Here is a 17,377-nt window from a genome sequence, read left to right on the forward strand (position 1 = left end):
TCACTCTGTTATCTGTCAGTGAGTAGTTGCCACATCAAGCCCAACCTTTTGAAGCTTCATCTGGGGCAAGAAAATGCAAAGCAAGTCCTGGCTGGTCATGCAGACAATCTGGTGTTAGCCAGAAGCAGTTGGGAAATGTATTGACTAACTGAGGATAATTGAGAGCTACATGTTGGAGGGGAAGCAGCTTTTAACAGATTAATTCTATCAAAATTACCACAAACAGATGGGTTTCTGACAGTGGTTCCCTTTCTTTAACTTAGCAAATTAGGAATTAAGGCAGCAGCTGAAATGTGATTGGGACACCAGGGAATTTTGAAGCAAGCACACAAAAATCTCTTAGAAAATGGGCTAGGTAAAAGGGGGAGGGAAGCAACAACCTTGTGATGAGGTGTAATTGAGTTATGCAATTTATTGGGTCCCCTTTTGTATAGGGGGAAGAGAGAGAATTAGTCTTTGGGGGGGACAAAAGGGGGTTGAGTTTCCTTGGAGGAGGATAGCAACAGGAAGGCAAGGGGGTAAAGCTCCATACCATTCACTTTAGAGAATCCTGGATGAGTTTCATAGAATCACAGAATAATTTTGATTGGAAGAGCTCTGTAAGATCAAGTCCAATCATCCACCTAACACCACCATAGCCTTTGCACCACATCCCAAAGTGCCATGGCCACACATTGCTGAACACCTCCAGGGGCAGTGATTCCACCACCTCCCTGGGTAACCTATTCCATTGGCCATTGGCCTCTATCCCACAGTCCTCAGGATGCCTCAGTCCTCCCAAATGTGAGTTAGTTGCTGAAATACACCCTGCAGGATCCCCAGTCAGGCACCCAACCCAATATGAAGAAGAAACTATCACTATACCTTATCTGTCCATCCAGGAGAAGGGACCTGTGTCTTGCTTTTAAAGCCCTCCTGACCTGCCTGAGGGCTGGGAAGCTCTCCACCCTGTTGGTTGTTTCCCACCACATGTGCTGAATTAAACTGTTAACCTTCACAGGCAGAAGCATGTGAGGTGCATTACTGCTGCCCAGAGAGGTTGTGGAATCTCCTTCTCTAGATAGCTTCCAATCCCACCTGGACCTGTTCCTGTGTGACCTGTCCTAAGTGGTCATATTCCACAGGGGAGTTGGACCAGGGGAAGTTTAGGCTGGAGGTGAGGAGAAAGTTCTTCACTGAGAGAGTTATTAGCCATTGAGAATGTGCTGCCCAGGGAGGTGGTGGAGTCACCATCCCTGGAAGTGTTCAAGAGGGGTTTGGATGTGGCACTTGGTGCCATGGTTTAGTCATGAGGTCTGTGGTGACAGGTTGGACTCAATGATCCTCAAGGTCTCTTCCAACCTTGGTGATTCTGTGCTTCTGGGTGACTCTATGACCTCTGGAGGTCCTTCTCACCCCCTTGCATTCTACAATTCTATGATTCCATAACCTTTTGGGGGAAGCTTGGTGGAAGAGGTGACCCCCAATGTGGGGAATGCAGGTCAAGCTGCAGAGGAAATGCTTTGCATATCAAAGTGCAGTGGTGGACATCTTCCAAATGTCCTCTGCATTCAGTATTCAGTATCACTAAGGTTGGAAGAGACCTCAAAGATCATCGAGTCCAACCTGTCAGCACAGACCTCATGACTAGAGTAGGGAGGACACCACTGCCCACTGCAGGCTTGAACTCACGACCTTCCCATTAAGGGTCTGCTGCGCTACCAACTGAGCCAAGATGATCTTCTGGACCAGGCCTATTCTCTGCCTCAGCCTTCTTGCCTTTGGGAAGTGTGTTTGCCTTCTCCTTCTACATGCCTGTGGTGTGCTCCACCAAGCCAGGCTGGGTAAATGTTTCTGTCCTCTGCCAGTTGCTGCTTTTCCTACTTCCATTTTTAAACCCAATGGTAACACTTTGAAGCATTTCTGATTAGGGAACCTCAACTTGTTGTTTCTGCTTAAAAGTGATAATCCCCCCCTTCATACAACCCTCAAGTACCTATTTTAATGAAACCTTCAGATGAATATCAAAGAGCTATTTACTCGTATCTAATATTTTAATTAGATTATATTCTCAATTTAACCCATTAAACCCCCTTTGATGATCTCCATGTTTAGTGTTTAGCCCCAGATGCTGGAGGTAATGAATATTGGACCTTTGATTTAATGAGAACTTCTGCCTTTCCAGCCTGACTCCCTTTGTATCCCCCCTTTTTTATTTTCTGAGCTATAGAATTCAGTTAATTGAAGAAGTCTCTTACCACCACACATTAAGGAACCTAAATTAGCATCCCTTTTCTGATTAGAAAATGCAAGCAGACATTTTCTCTTTGATCTGAGGATTGAGTTGAAGTAGGCAACAGCCCCCTGAAAATGAGCTGATGGCCTTATTATTTGGCTGCCATGCAGATGCGTCCATGTGGTGCAAAATGCTTAATGTCTTAATTGATCACCTTCCCCCTATCTGGCATCCTACTCCCTTTTAGAGCTCCCAGAAATGAGGGTGATCTTTCTGGGTGGGTGATGTGTTTCATTTGGGCTTCTTTTTTTCTTTCCCCCCACTAAAGCAAAGAACTTTTAGGAACCCTTCAAATACTAAACCCATGCTAGACGAGAAGCCATATTATGCTGCTTCAGGGAGAGGAGATAGATGAATTGCTTTGAGGACACTGATCGTGATCATCTCACAAACCATTTGGAGAGGACTGGGTTAGGATTATTTTTATTGAGTTAGTTTCTTCTCCCAGGAAAATGCAGAGGGCTGGAGCACCTCTCCTATGAGGACAGACTGAAAGAGTTGGGGCTGTTCAATCTGGAGAAGAGAAGGCTCCGAGGTGACCTCATTGTGGCCTTCCAGGATCTGGAGGGGGCTGCAAGAAGGCTGGGGAGGGACTGCTCAGGATATCAGGTAGTGATAGGACTAGGGGGAATGGAATGAAGCTGGAGGTGGGGAGATTCAGGCTGGATATGAGGAGAATGAGAATGGTGAAGCCCTGGAATGGGTTGTCCAGGGAGGTGGTTGAAGCCCCAGCCCTGGAGGTGTTTAAGCCCAGGCTGGATGAGGCTCTGGCCAGCCTGATCTAGTGTAGGGTGTCCCTGCCCATGGCAGGGGGGTTGGAACTAGATGATCCTTGTAGTCCCTTCCAACCCTGACTGATACTGTGATACTATGATTATTTGCAGCACATGTGCGACGGAAACCTTTTGATCTACCTCAATACTAGTGCAATTTTTTTCCCTCCACCTAACAGATATGGTGGCACAAAAAGGGACCAGACAAGTAAATTATGAGCATCCATCTGCTTAAAAGCAAAGGCCAAAACTTGATGTCTTTCAAATTAGGAAGGCAAGGAATTTAAATAGGAAGTAGGCCTTGGATTTTGCATTAAGAATTCAGGGAGAGATTGAGCTGAAGTAGAACCTGCCTGGCATAGCTGCATGGCTCCAGCAGTGTTATTCATCATGAGCACAGTCTGCCTTCAACAGGGGCAGGAATGTATTTGTGTACACTTCTCAACATGTACCTGCTGGGCTCTTTTCCAGTGCCATCATTTCTTAATGTTTTAGATTGAGGGCCATCATGTCTTAATATTTTTAGATTTAGGAGGTGTAGAAGCTGAGAGCACCTTCAGTGGGCAAATATCCAGGGTCAGTTCTAATTAGAATCATAGAATCAATAAGGTTGGAAAAGACCTCGAAGATCATCAAGTCCAACCTGGCACCCAACACCTCCTGACTAACTAAACCATGGCACCAAGTGCCACATCCAATCCTCTCTTGAACACCTCCAGGGACAGTGACTCCACCACCTCCCTGGGCAGCCCATGCTGCTGCACCACCATCACATTTCATGTCACCAGTGTCTCACAGAAGGTAGCAAGAGCTGGCTCACAGGCTGCTGACTGACAAAGCCATCCTATTTTATCAGTGTGTCATGGACTGAGTTGAATCTGATGATGATACCATGATGCTGCCATTCCAGCTTCCTGTCAGCAGCCTGGCAGGTGTTGCTTCCCAGCCTGCAAGGAGATGGCTGATGAATGAGAGGATGTCTCAAGGAGCAACTCTTTCCTTCCTCTGCCTCAGCCTCAGATGGTTTGCCCTTGTTTGAACCAAATTTTCTGGGATAAGCAGCCTGTTCCCAAAGTCTCCTCCTGTTCCCTGCAATGCTCAGGAGCAGGCTGGGGTGGGGACTCAATGGGTTAGGAGGGGTCATATTCTCTGTGTGTTTGTCAGCGAGGTTGCTTTTGGTTTTAAATGTGATTGTAGTTTTAAATGTTAGCCAAGGTGCCTAGAACCACAGAGAGGTGAAGAAATGTGGATGACTGAGAGTTTAATTTAATTGACCACCATAAATGCTTTGTGAAGAGGAAAGTTCCTGTAGTGGCACAGGAGAGTCAGCAGAGGCTTGAGTGTTATTTGATGCATATTCTGATTGTTCCTCATAAACTTAGCATGTCCTAAGTGTGATAATGCTGCTGGCAGAAAGGAATTGGACTCTTTTTCTCACCTCTGTGCCCCAGAACATAGAGAAGATGCTGACTGCATCACTCCCGAGTCTTGTAGACACCTGAACTTGTGGCTTTGTTCTTCCCCTCCTCCAGTCACAAAACCAAACATCATCACTTGAATTAATTACAAACTCCTGCCTGAATGGTTTTAGCTTAAACAGAGTTGTCTTATATCGTGGATTTATCTTGTTTCTATAGCATGAGAATCTTAGGTGAAACACTTGCAGCTCTGGAGAGCCCTGGACTGGCTCCCAATACTGACATAGAGTTCGTGTAGCAGTAGCAATACTTGGTGATAAAGGCAGGTGGGTGTAAAGTGTAGCCTAAGAAAATGTGATCCCAGAGTGGGCTACAGTGCCTTTTCTACCTGTTAGGGCACAGGTAATCTTTCAAGGAAGAACTTGGTTTGAAGGCAGGATAATGAGGTAACAGGTTTCTGAAATGCCAGGAGCAAAGGCAAGCTGACCAAGTCACTCACTTTGTTTGGGTCTTGCTGAGGCCACTCAGCTTGCTTTCCTAAAGTAAAGACTCCATGTCCTCTGGTGTTGTGCATCTTGGCTTTGCTGTGACTGCTGGAACAAACCCTGAAGTGCTTCTGTGAGATGCAGAAAAGTAGCCCTGTGGTATTACCTGCAGCTGCCTGCTCTGCACTCACGATTATGCAAAGCTCTTGCTGAGCTGCTGGATGCTTCTTTAGCATCTGCTCTATCCAGGTTTTTGGCTCAGCATCACTTCTGTTCAAAGCAGGCTCTTCTCTAAGGCAGGCTGCTTTAAGTCACCCTTGCCAGCTGTCACCAGTGGAGATTCACTGCCTTTACCTAACACTGGGTTTGTGCATCTGGAGCTCTTTCTCACAGTCACCAGGGCTGGTCCTTCCTTCACAGGCTTCCTTATTCTCACACAAGAGAGCATTTGGGATTGGGCAGCATGCAAAACAAATAAATAACAAAGAAATAACAGGAAGCATATACTTTATGCTATTGCAATTTACTGTAGAAGCAATCCCTAACAGGAGATGATGATAATCAAATGCCTGTCTTGTGGGCTGTCTGGATGTTACATCTTGTTCATGCCTATTTGAAGTATTCAATGACTGCAGGAGTTAGAATCTCATCTGGTTTCCAGTCCCCATCGGTGACAGCATGTCTTTAGAGGTGCAAAGGTGGAACATGACTTCTAGGCTTCTTTAATGTCTTTCACTGTGCCCCAGAAAATGTGTGGCACCTTGCTGCTAAAGGGATCCCATGAATGTGGCCCTGCCCAGAGGTCTGAGATGAGGATACCTGGGGGTTTTATCTGCCCTCCCCTCCCTTGCTGTCATCTGCAGCGCTGTCTGCGTTGTGGCACAGTAAAGGTCCTGTGCTGCAGAGCCTGTTCCTGGATGTACTCCTGAATCCCAACATCCTTCCGTCCCTTGAGAACTACCAGTGTGCAAATGCCCCTGCCCCTGCAGCTGCAATGAGCACCAATTTCAGGGGTGCTGGGGACAGAAAGAGTGTGCTTGGTTACACAGCATGTGACCACACTACTCAATCTGCACTGGGAGGGCAGAGCCTGGCAGTGCTGACACTACCATTTCCATGACATCCTCTGGCTGCCTTGCAAAACAGTGGTGTAAATGCACAGAAGAGGAGAAAGTTGACTTTGTGTGCCTGTGCCCAAACCCCTGTCATTTGGGCATTGTAATCTTCTACTTTGACTTCCTCCTGCCTTTTCCCTTTCTGTTCTATCCAGCTCAGAAGTTTTTATTACACACCCTTCTCTTTAATAATTAGAAGAGTTATTTACACAAGGAGAAGGAACCACACACAAATGTAAAGAAAAAAATGCTTTTAATGTCCCTTTTCACCTAGGGTGCAATATATCTTTGTTTTTGGTTGACTTTAGACTTGCCCCTAAGCTTCTCTCTCACTAAACCAAAAGGATTCATTTTGTTTCCCCCCTAAATACTTTGCTGCCCAATCATGTTACTAAAGGTGAGCGACTGGTGTGAATTCAGTAGCCCCTGCAAGCAGAATGTGGCTTGCCAGGCCAGATCTGAGCTGGGCATTCTGAGCTGGGCATCCACAGCACATCCACAGCCCCAGAAAGAGCAGCAATAGATGTAGTCAGAGAGAGAGAGAGAGAGAGTAAAAATTACCATGTAAATATCACAGTAGAGCTTCTCTTTTATATCACTTTTAATAGTTCCTAATGAAATGCGCACTCAGGGGGGAGGCTGACAATCAGCACAGAGCAAAACAAACAAAATACTCGGTGGGCGACTGAACAGGGATCTACAAAAGCATCGAGTCCAAAGCTTGTTGAGGTGGTTTCCATCACCTCCCTGCCTACAGCCGGGTAGGTGTGGAGAGAAGGGAAGAGCCACGGAGCCGAAAAGAAGCATTTCCAGCCAGCACCGCGGCAATGGAAAACGACCTGCTGCAGCCTGCTCTTGGCTCTTCAAATGATCTTCAAATCACACCGAGGCTTTGGGGAGAAATTGGTTTGGTTTATCTTCTGAAATAATTGTATATAGATATATATTAATTCTTTTTTTTAGGGAGGTGGGTGGCGTTTTAGCCAAAAGTTCTTGATGAAAATACTTATCCTGAAAATATTTCCATACACCAGGGTAAAAGGCAACGAACCATTTTCTGGACAGAGGGTTGGGTATTTGGTATCTTTCCCAAATGTTTGATCTTTATTATTTTAAGTGTTACAAGAAAATCATAACAAAAAGAATAAAACCCCCCGAACAAAACAAGAAAAAACACAGAAAATAAAGCAGAGAAACACACACAAAAAAAAAAAAAGGAAAATAAACCAAAACCCGAAAGAAACAAAAGGAAAACCCGCAAAACCGAAGCAAACGTACACGGTTCAGTCATCTGTGTTTGATAGATTAACCAGGGACCCGTTTTCTGCGTGTCCCGTAGCCCAAAAATGCCCTGAAAAGTCTTAACGACGTCGGACGAGCGAATTAACTCCCCGTTAAAAACCGGCACACAACGAAAACTAAAGAGAGGGAAGAGGGGGGAAAAATAAATAACCCAAAGAAGCACCGACGTGCCAGCGGGGCTGCACGGCCAGCATCTGAGCAAACACCGCCTTGGCTGCGGGTTTTTACCGCGGAAAGCTCCGAGCTTCCCCTGGAGATGCGGAGTCTCCGCTGCGCTCCCAGCGCGTTTGTCAGCCGGCCTCTCGCCACTGAACAAACCAAAACGAAGCAAACAACAAGCAGTAATAATAACAAACCCAAAGAAATAATAATAACTAAAAATAATAATAATAATGGCATCGTTTACCTGGAAATTAAACCATCTCTCTGGGAGGAAGAAAAAGGCAAAACGAGCACGGAGGGTGAGTGCTCTGACTGCAGTACGGAGCTCAGAGAGGCGCTGGGGTAGAAGCAGGCTGGGGAGGGGGAAACAGAAGCCAAAGGTAGGACCAGCTCTGCGGCTCTTTGAGAGGAAAAGAAAAAGTATCCCGAAGGTGATTCACGACTGGAAGCCGTGAAGGAATCAGGCTGCCCATGCAGGTGATTCTCCGAGCTGGAGAAAAATCTCTTTTACTCCGTGTAGTCCTGGCAGGATCGAAAGATTCCTGCTGCTCCCCCTTCCCCCTCTCGGAATTCAATAAATGCTTGGTTTGGTCTCACCTGTTTCTTCCGAGTGCGTTTGTACAATTCTTTGGGTTTGTTCTTTCGTTATTTTTATTTTATATATTAAATTTTTTTTAGTATATGGGTGCCCTGGAAGCTCTGCCCAGGATGAAACCCCGACCTACCGCCCCGGGGAAGATGCGATAAGCACCAATCCAGCTCAGGGGTGCTCTGCGGGGTTTGGCGGGGTCAGAGCGAGGGATCCCCACTGCCGCTCAGTGAGCACAGCAACCCGCCACGCTTGTACCTTTATTGGAAAGCTCAGGGAACGGGGAGAAGTCCGAGGTTTCGATGGGAGGGGAAAGGAAACTTGCCTTGTTTTGCTCTGCCAATATCGGGCCAAGCTAGGGAGTGATGTCGGGGGTACCGCGGTGCCCCCACACCGCTCCGCTGCCTCCTCCCTGGGCCTGCCCGCCGGGGAGGGGGCTCCCCCCTGCATCAACACCTCCTTCCAAAAGGTAATCCCCTTCCCTCGGGGCTCCGGCAGACTGGAGGCTGGGGGATAAGGAGCGGCTTGCGGGACCCGGGTTGGGGCAGAGCCGCCCCAGAGGAGCGGGTGAGTCCGGGCCGGCTAGAGACGATGGGGGCCGGCGCAGAGGTCCCCCTCCTCCAGGATGTCCACCTCGTCCTCGGGGTCCTGCAGGAGGAAGGGAGCCTTGCGGGGCTCTACGCCGGCCGCCTCTGGCAGCTCGGGCTCGGGAGAGCTCAGCTCCCGGCTCTCCTCGGCGCCCGGCTGCTTCGGGTCGTCCTGCGATTTTCGCAGCTGCTTTTTGTGCTTCATTCGCCGATTCTGGAACCAAGTTTTTACCTGGGGAGAGCAGGAGGGAGGGAAAAAGTAATGATTAAAAAAAAAAAGTAGAAATAATTTTTTAAAAAGCTGTAAAAATTAAAAAGCGAAGGTGGGGATGCTGCGCGGGATACGGGCTGGGGCCGGCTGCCAGACCCCCGAAACAGTACCTGCGTCTCGGAAAGGCTGAGGGCCGTGGCCAGTTCCACCCGCTCGGGTGTGGACAGGTAGCGCTGGATCTCAAACCTCTTCTCCAGGCCGGATAGCTGCGAGTCCGAGAAGACGGTGCGGGCTTTGCGGCGGCGGCAGTGCTTCCCGGTGAGCTCGGCGTGAGCGTGGTGCTGGAACAGGGCTGGCACCGGCACTCCTGGGGAGACACACGGCCGAGACCAGGGCTACCGTCGGGGAAGGAGCCGATCCCGGAGCTACCCGAGGGCTTCTGCCCTCTGTGACCCCCAGCTGGGCTGCAGCGGTTCGGGGTTGAGCTCTCACCCTGCTTCTTTTACTTTTTAAATTCTCTCCCTCACCTCCCTGTTTATTTCGTTTCTGAGGTTATTTTATCGGTTTGGTTTGGGATTTTTCCTTGCTCTGAAAACACGGGGCTTTGCAAAGAGCTTCTCCTCTGCTGAGCCCAGCAAGGCAAAAGCAGCCCGGGCATCTCCCGCAACCTTCCCATTGCTACTCGCTCAGCCCTGCCAGGAAAACCTTCTTCACTTGCCAGCAATTAAACCACAACGAAATGGAGGCGGAAAAATATAGGGCAACCCTTGACAAGGCTGGGAGGAGGAGAGCGATCCTCAGCAGCCGCACCGGTGCGCAATTTGAGGTGCCCGGTGAGAAACTTTGAAAGAGGGTTTGCTTGCAGAGCAGGGAACGGGCCCGAGGAGGTCTAAGCGCCTATCACCGCGCTGGCAGAGCCCCAGGCTCCGGCCGGGAGGGGGAACCCTGTCCCAGCCCCTGGGAGAGGAGCAGGCACAGCCCCAGCAGTGCCGCTGGAGCGGGGAAAGCGAAGCCAGGTCACCGTCTGGAGGGACAACGCAAGGAAAAAAGAGATACTAGCGGTCTCAAAGTGAAAGTAACTTTAAAAATCAAAGTTAAAGACAAAGAAGGACAGGGAAACCTGCAAGATCTCAGGCAATCTAGTGCCTGACAAGCGCAGCACGGGGTGCTCCTTTACCCGATAACGAAGCTGACACTGCCCGGGACTCCCGGGACCGGGGGCTATGGCCGGCGGGGTTCGGGCAGCCGGGGCTTCCCCGCGGCGGAGAGAAGCTGACGGCTGCTGCCCGGGGCACGAAGCTGGGGTTTAGGCGATGGATGCGGGCAGGTGCCCACCACAGAGCTCTTCTTTCCCTGCTGGAGCCTGTCCCGCCTGAGGCTGCGGGCTCCTGTTCCCACCCGAGTCCCCACCTCGACACCACTTGGCCATAAACTCCACAGGTTCCTCCTGCGAAGGGCTGCACTTACCCGAGGTGGTGAGAAAATAGGGGTGGTGGTGGTGATGCTCCGGCTTATGCAGGGCAGGATGCGGGTGAGGCGCCAGGAGGGTCGGGGCTGGCATCAGGGGGTACCCATAGTCCAAGAGGGGGACACGGGAGGCCAAGGAGCCAGGGAAGTGCTCGGGAGGCACCTCCCGCAAGGGCTTGGGCTTGTGCAGCAGGATGTCCTCGATGAAGAAGGAGGTGGGCCTGGGCGCCGAGACGGGGTGCACGGGCGAGGTGAAGTTGAGGTTCATTACTGTTGTCCCCTCTCAGGCAGCAGGGAAGGGAACGAGCTGGGCTGAGCGCTGGCTGCCCGAGGAAACAGCGCGGCCGGCTGCACCTCGCGGGGCCGAAGATAGTCAACAAAACCAAAGATAATAAATAAATAACAATTAACAAAAAAAAGCAGAGCAAAAATAAATAACAACAATTTGAGGGGAGAAAAAAAAATATCTAGATTAAAATCTTCCCCCCCAGCCAGAAATAAACGAGAAGAGCCGGGGGATGAGAGGTGGGTGGGCGCGGGCTGCGCGGGGAGCTGCGCACCTTTGAGGCGCGGTGGGCAGGGGGCTCTGCAGAGAACCAATCGCCAAAGCGCGGGGTGGGGTGGGACGAGCCACCCGAACCGCGGAGGGGGCGCGGAGCCTCTCTGGTACCGCGCAGCTTCCCCCGAGCAGCCTCAGCCCCGGTCCCAGCGCTGGGGTCGGGGCCTTTTCCCAAAGACAGGCGTTTGGTGCTTTTCCTTTTAAAAGCAAAAACTTAAGGGGGGGAGGGGGGAGACGGAGTGGGCTGATGAAGTGAAGGGAGCATTAGTGGCACTTTCCCGCCCTGCCCCATGCTCTACTTGTCCTTTTCCACTCAGGTTATTACCCTGCCGGGGGGGTTTGTCCTTGCTCAGCATCGTGCTCGCACCTATTTTGGTTGTGTTTGTTTGTTTGCTCGCTTTTTTTGGTTGTTGTTGTTTTATTCCTGGTTTTGGTCTTTCCTCTATTTGTCTGTCTTTATTTTTTTTTTCCCTTTCCCCTCTTCTCCCCCACCTCTAATCTGTAACATTCATTTCCCAGGAGTCAATTTGCTCAAATGAGGGTGATACACCACATCAGAGCCGAGATAATTTCGGTTCGCATCTCAGAAAATTGCTCTAATTATTGATGTTAAACTCAGGGAAATTAAAAAGAAGGCACTTCTCCTTCATCTCCTGATTTTAAGCTCTAATTTGTTGAAATCGAGTTGTCATCACAATTCCAATCACTACTGTTAATAGTAAAAGTGTTCTAATAGAGGCAGAATTCACACAACCCATGCTATTAGATAATTAAGAAAGATGTTAGAAAGGCAAGTGCTAATCCTTGGGCACACGGACAGCAGTTCCATCTGATCCAGCAGGTAGAACAAATTAATTACCAGAATCAATTAGTCCTAAAAGTACAGTTCTCAGGGAAGTGTAAGCCACGTCTTCCATATGGATGAGCTGGTAAATGGTAAATAGATGAGGGGAGGGGGGAGGAAAACACAACCTTTAAAAGAATAGAAACTGCAAGTGTCCGGTGTTAATGAACCTGCAACTCGCAGTGCCTGCAGTTTTCCTCTTCCCTGGCACCATACATGTGGGCAGAGCAGTGGGTGGCACCAGGACAGTTGGTTATCTCAGGAGGCAGCTTTGGAAATACAGATGTGGAGGCTCCACCATCAGTTCTACTTGGCCAGAGGTGGAGGGGGCTGGAGAGCTGTGACCGTTTGAGGCCCCAAACCACCACAGGAGCTCCCCATCTCAGCAGGAAAAAAAACCCCATAGGAGTGTTTGTCTCTCTAGAGACAGCAGCCACACACAAGTTTTATTTTAGCTATGTTATAGATATTTGTAGTTATATAGACATTTTATTTTAGATGTGTGGTACCCACATGTGGGCATCATCTCTGTACCTTTATCTTCTATACATCTGTGCCCACACAGGGTGGATGTGGGCACGGCCTTGCAGAGAGGCAGGAGCGCTTTGGGAGGGGCAGGGCTAGGGGAAAGGTTGGCAAAACTCTTTCTTTTCCTTCAGGGGAAAAAAAGAAAGATGCTAAAACCAATTAATATTGAAGTCCCTTGCATTGTCCCCTCCTGAAATGCTCATTTCAGCATCAGCCCAGGATTTGGGCCAGGGGTTTAAAAAATACAACAGGCTAACAACTTTCTCTGAGGAGCAAATGAGTAAGTAAATGAATTAACAGTGATGAAATGGGTCTAATGCCTGACTTGATAATGGAGGGAGTCTAAGCAGCCTGACTGGCCATTTCATCAGCTCAGATTGCTTAACTGGGGGGGGAGGGGGGGCAGGGCTTTGCTCATCACTGGGGTGTGTATACATATTTTTAAAGGAGATCTGAAAGATTAAAGATGTCTTACTTCAGCCAGATTGGGTCACAGATCTAGGACTCCGACAAGAGCTTGCTTGCCTGATAGACACTGAGGGGGGCTGCTTTTTGAGTCCCTTTTTTACACAGGGTAGAGCTGGGGAGGGAGCAGTGGGGCTGCTGTCTAGCTCTTACCTTGCAGCAACAGCAGCAAAACTTGGTTCCAAGCTAGGCAGTGGTGCTTCAGGCATAGCAGCATCTCCCTGGAGCTAAATCAAGGGCAAGAAGGAGAGGTGACAGTCCCCTGTCTGTGGAGAAGTCCCTTGAAAGGAAGATAACCCTCAGGAAGGAAAGACCTCTGCACTGAAGAACCCATGGATTTTTCCAATTTAACATTCCCTGGCTTTTTGTCACAGAAGGACTGGGGGCAGGTCCTTCCCACCACCTTCCCCTACATGTCTCTTACCTATTTTTCCTATTTTTGGCCCTTTTCTGCAGGTTCCTACGGTGATGGGGACCCAGCAGTATGGATCTTAATCCAGGACCCTCAAACACTTTCATCCCGAGCTGCACCTTCAGCCTTCCCTGAGGACTAGTCCCCAGATCATAGATTAGCTCTTTTTCCACCCCCTGGCTGGCTGGCCAGACATGCACACAAGCTGATATTGCTATGTATTTTTGCATACACAAACACCTTAATTTGCTGCCAAATTCATGGGTGAGTTGGGGCTCCAAAGAGACTCTTCTCTCAGTGAAATGGTGTCCCCTATCAAGGTGGTGCCACAGCTCTTCCTCAGAGGTGGCAGAAACTGTCCCCAAACTGGACAGAAGCTGAGGTCTTGCTGGGCTGAGAGGCACATCTAAGAGAGGAAATGAGACAATCTGGAGTCACTGAAAGCAGGTTGGTTGGTTTGACTTGCTGAGTGTTTTATTTGTTGTGTGTTCCTTCTCCAGGAAGAGGACCTAGAATTGCTCTTGCCTTCTCCAAACACCTTGCTGGACTGCAAACCAACTCAGCCTGGAACCCCAACAGTTCAGGCCATGCATCTCTGAACCCAGGCAGCTACACTGGTGTGGAGTTTGTCCCTTGTTTCTTCAGTCAAAGAAAACAAAATGATTTCTACAGTCCCCAAGAGCTTCAGAAACATTGCTGATAGCAACAGGCATATCCCTCCCCCCCCTTCTCCATATATGATCCCTTCCATCTCAGGCCATTCTATGGCTCTGTGTATAGGCACAGCTCCTTCCATGATTTAATAACACAGAGGTGCTTTGCCTGCACAGCCACCAGTTGTCATTACTTGCACAACTTAAGATCATTTGAAGATATTATGGGGAAATTTCCTCCAGGAAAACAGAAATCTATCTGACTTCAAACCTAGGAGGGGGAGGTGGGGGTCATTTAAAAGGTCAGTGCAGCTACACTGATGTTGGGAGCTTTATTTCTCTGTGTTGCATTAGGGATAAATTTGGTGCAGTTTAAAAATACGTGCACTTACCTTCCCAGAGCTCTTGAAGAGGTGAGGTAGCTTGGAAGCCCAGCCTTTTCATGCCTTTCAAGACACATCCACTCAAAAAGGAAGGGTTAAATTAAAAACAGACAGCCTTGATACGATCAAAATGGGCTCCTGGCTGCAGGAAAGAGGTCTGAAGAGCTCGGTATGAGTAGCCACAGACGTAACATAGAAAGAGGTCTTTTGAACACAAAGCATGGCTTAACGGAGAATGTTCCATGCATGATGCTTCAGGCAAAACCTCTCCCCACCCTGAAGGAGCAGGGTGCCTCTGCCCAGAGGGTGCTGCTGGTGAGAGGGGGAAAAAACACTCCTGTCTTTCACTGCAATCCCTTTCCCTCTCTACATCCTGTCTGCCTTTGCCATTTCTCTGCAGGTCTCCAAGGCCTGCCTCACCGGGCATCAAAACCTGCCAGCTCATGGCAGTTTCTGAAGGCAGGCTACTTACATAAACCAAAGAAAATACTGACAGGTTTGGTCCAAAAAACATCCCTTAAAATAATGACTCATACTAAGATCTAGGATCTTTTAAGTTACTTGATACTTGTATTCAGCTCCAGCAGGACTATCTATACTGTTCCAAAACACAGCAAGATTAATCCTTTCCTTTCCCTCCCTTTCCTTTCCCTTCCCCTGCCCTTCCTTTCCGTTTTCCTTTCCCTTCCCCTGCTCTTCCTTTCCCTTTCCTTTCCCTTCCCCTGCTCTTCCTTTCCCTTTCCTTTCCCTTCCCCTGCTCTTCCTTTCCCTTTCCTTTCCCTTCCCCTGCCCTTCCTTTCCCTTCCCCTGCCCTTCCTTTCCCTTCCCTTTCCCTTCCCCTGCCCTTCCTTTCCCTTCCCCTGCCCTTCCTTTCCCTTCCCTTTCCCTTCCCCTGCCCTTCCTTTCCTTTTCCCTTCCCCTGCCCTTCCTTTCCCTTTCCCTTCCCTTCCCCTGCCCTTCCTTTCCCTTTCCCTTTCCTTCCCCTGCCCTTCCTTTCCCTTTCCTTTCCCTTCCCCTGTCCTTCCTTTCCCTTTCCCTTTCCTTTCCCTTCCCCTGTCCTTCCTTTCCCTTTCCCTTTCCTTTCCCTTCCCCTGCCCATCCTTTCCCTTTCCTTCCCCTGCCCTTCCTTTCCCTTTCCTTTCCCTTCCCCTGTCCTTCCTTTCCCTTTCCCTTTCCGTTCCCTTCCCCTGTCCTTCCTTTCCCTTTCCCTTTCCTTTCCCTTCCCCTGTCCTTCCTTTCCCTTTCCTTTCCCTTCCCCTGTCCTTCCTTTCCCTTTCCTTTCCCTTCCCCTGTCCTTTCTTTCCCTTTCCCTTCCCTTCCCCTGCCCTTCCTTTCCCTTTCCCTTTCCTTTCCCTGCCTTTCCTTTCCCTGCCCTTCCTTTCCCTTCCCCTGCCCTTCCCTTTTTTTTCTTCTTTTCTGTTGTTGTTTTGGTTCTGAATGAACCACAAATTGGGAGGGAGGCTTAGAAGTTTCCCTGGGACCTGCTTTCAATTAGTCTTCTCTTCACTTGCTTACATATCAATTCTTCCCCATCGTGTGACCAACCCACGGGCAGCGCTTACTCCCTCGAGGCAAAGGTGATTATTTCACCCAAGACCATCTGTACTTTGGGATCTTCACTAATCCTTTGCTCTCAAAAAAAAAAAATCCATTCCTGCCCCTGTAGTTGCTGCTTTGCTGTTGCTTTCAGCACATCAATGCTGATTTGTTTTCTTCCATTCCAGCTGCCTCACAATCACCTGCACAACTCAACATTTTAATTCACTTGGGTGTTTTTTTTTTTGACACTAACATCTTAGAACCTCCCTCTCCCCCCTAATTTCATGATGTATGAACCTTGCACATCATTAACTTTTGGGGCATGATAATCCTCCTTCTCCCTTTCTTATCTATTCAAGCTTTTGGTTTAGCTCCATTGTTTCCCTCCAGCTCTCTGTGGCTTTCCTCTGATTATTTGTCAGACTTTCCAGCAGCTCCATGTTCCTCATGAAAACCTCATGTCTTTTTCTGCTCAGAGAAGTGCTTCAAATACATAATCCCTGAGCCTGATCTCAGGCTAGCCTAAGTGGGGAGTATCTTACATAAACCCCAACGGACCCTACGGATCTAAATGAGGCAAACACTTTGATTCTTTTCAGTTCCACTCTTCACTTCCCGACCCCAAAGTGTCTCGTTTTGCAGCCTTAAATAATAAAAAGCACACAAATGATGCACTCCAAGGCCAGAGGAGCTATTATGACCCACCTTGTCTGACCTCCTGGATCACAGGAGCTGGAGTCTTATCTAGTAACTCCTTTCTCAAACTCCAAGGCAAACCATCCAGCTGAGGTCAGCTGGAGGTGGGGAGATTCAGGCTGGACGTGAGGAGGAAGTTCTTCCCCATGAGAGTGGTGAAGCCCTGGAATGGGTTGTCCAGGGAAGTGGTTGAGGCCCCATCCTTGGAGGTGTTTAAGACCAGGCTGGATGAGGCTCTGGCCAGCCTGATCTAGTGTGGGGTGTCCCTGCCCATGGCAGGGGGGTTGGAACTAACTGATCCTTGTGGTCCCTTCCAAACCTGACTGATTCTAGGATTCTAAATGTGATTCAGCCCTCGGTTCAAAGGTGAACCTCTACCAGAGAGTGGAGGTCTGTGGTGACAGGTTGGACTCAATGATCTTTGAGGTCTCTTCCAACCTTAGTGATACTGAATACTGAATATTCCTGGATTTTATAAATCACCTGGCACAAGCCTCAACGTGTTGCCTCCATTTTCTCCCCCCTCCTACTTTAATTACACAGCTTGTTACATCACCTGTTGCCGAGAGAGAAGCTGTGACGCCGCTCTCACCTCTTCCACGTCTCTCGCACCGCCAAGCGTCACGCACCTAGCGCTGGTCACAAGCTGATGCTGTCCTGGCTGATCATTTGGTTAAAAGAAAATGAATCATTCCTGATTGAAAGACAATTAAACCTTTGCCTTTCACGCTTGCTCTACAACTAGTTGGACCCAGTTGACAAAAACAGATAACCTTTTTGATGATCAAAGGGAGAGATTGGTTCCATTACTTGCATTAGGCAGAGTTGTCTGCGCTGTGGCCTTCAGAATAAAGGGAGAAATGTACTTTAGAAAGATCTGAGTAACACACTTTACTCAAAACATTTCTGTATTA

The 17,377-nt window shown here is 48.9% G+C and overlaps 2 protein-coding genes across 2 annotated transcripts in view; one reads left to right on the forward strand and one right to left on the reverse strand.

Annotated features, from left to right (window-relative positions):
• The window catches only part of UBASH3B (ubiquitin associated and SH3 domain containing B), a 278,462-nt gene that overhangs the window by 132,901 nt on the left and 128,184 nt on the right, over positions 1 to 17,377 (forward strand). The gene's annotated exons all lie outside the window — the stretch shown is intronic.
• On the reverse strand, positions 8,485 to 10,702 carry BSX (brain specific homeobox). Its single transcript, XM_068159912.1, has 3 exons — positions 10,385 to 10,702; positions 9,088 to 9,284; positions 8,485 to 8,938 (listed from the first exon to the last, which is right to left on the reverse strand). The coding sequence occupies exons 1-3, from the start codon at positions 10,650 to 10,652 to the stop codon at positions 8,702 to 8,704; spliced, it is 702 nt and encodes a 233-aa protein (XP_068016013.1). The 5' UTR covers positions 10,653 to 10,702; the 3' UTR covers positions 8,485 to 8,701.

The sequence above is a fragment of the Melanerpes formicivorus genome, unplaced genomic scaffold (genome assembly GCF_026170545.1).
Source record: "Melanerpes formicivorus ecotype bairdi unplaced genomic scaffold, bMelFor1.0.p_v2 SCAF_47, whole genome shotgun sequence".
In the NCBI taxonomy this organism is placed as follows: domain Eukaryota; kingdom Metazoa; phylum Chordata; class Aves; order Piciformes; family Picidae; genus Melanerpes; species Melanerpes formicivorus.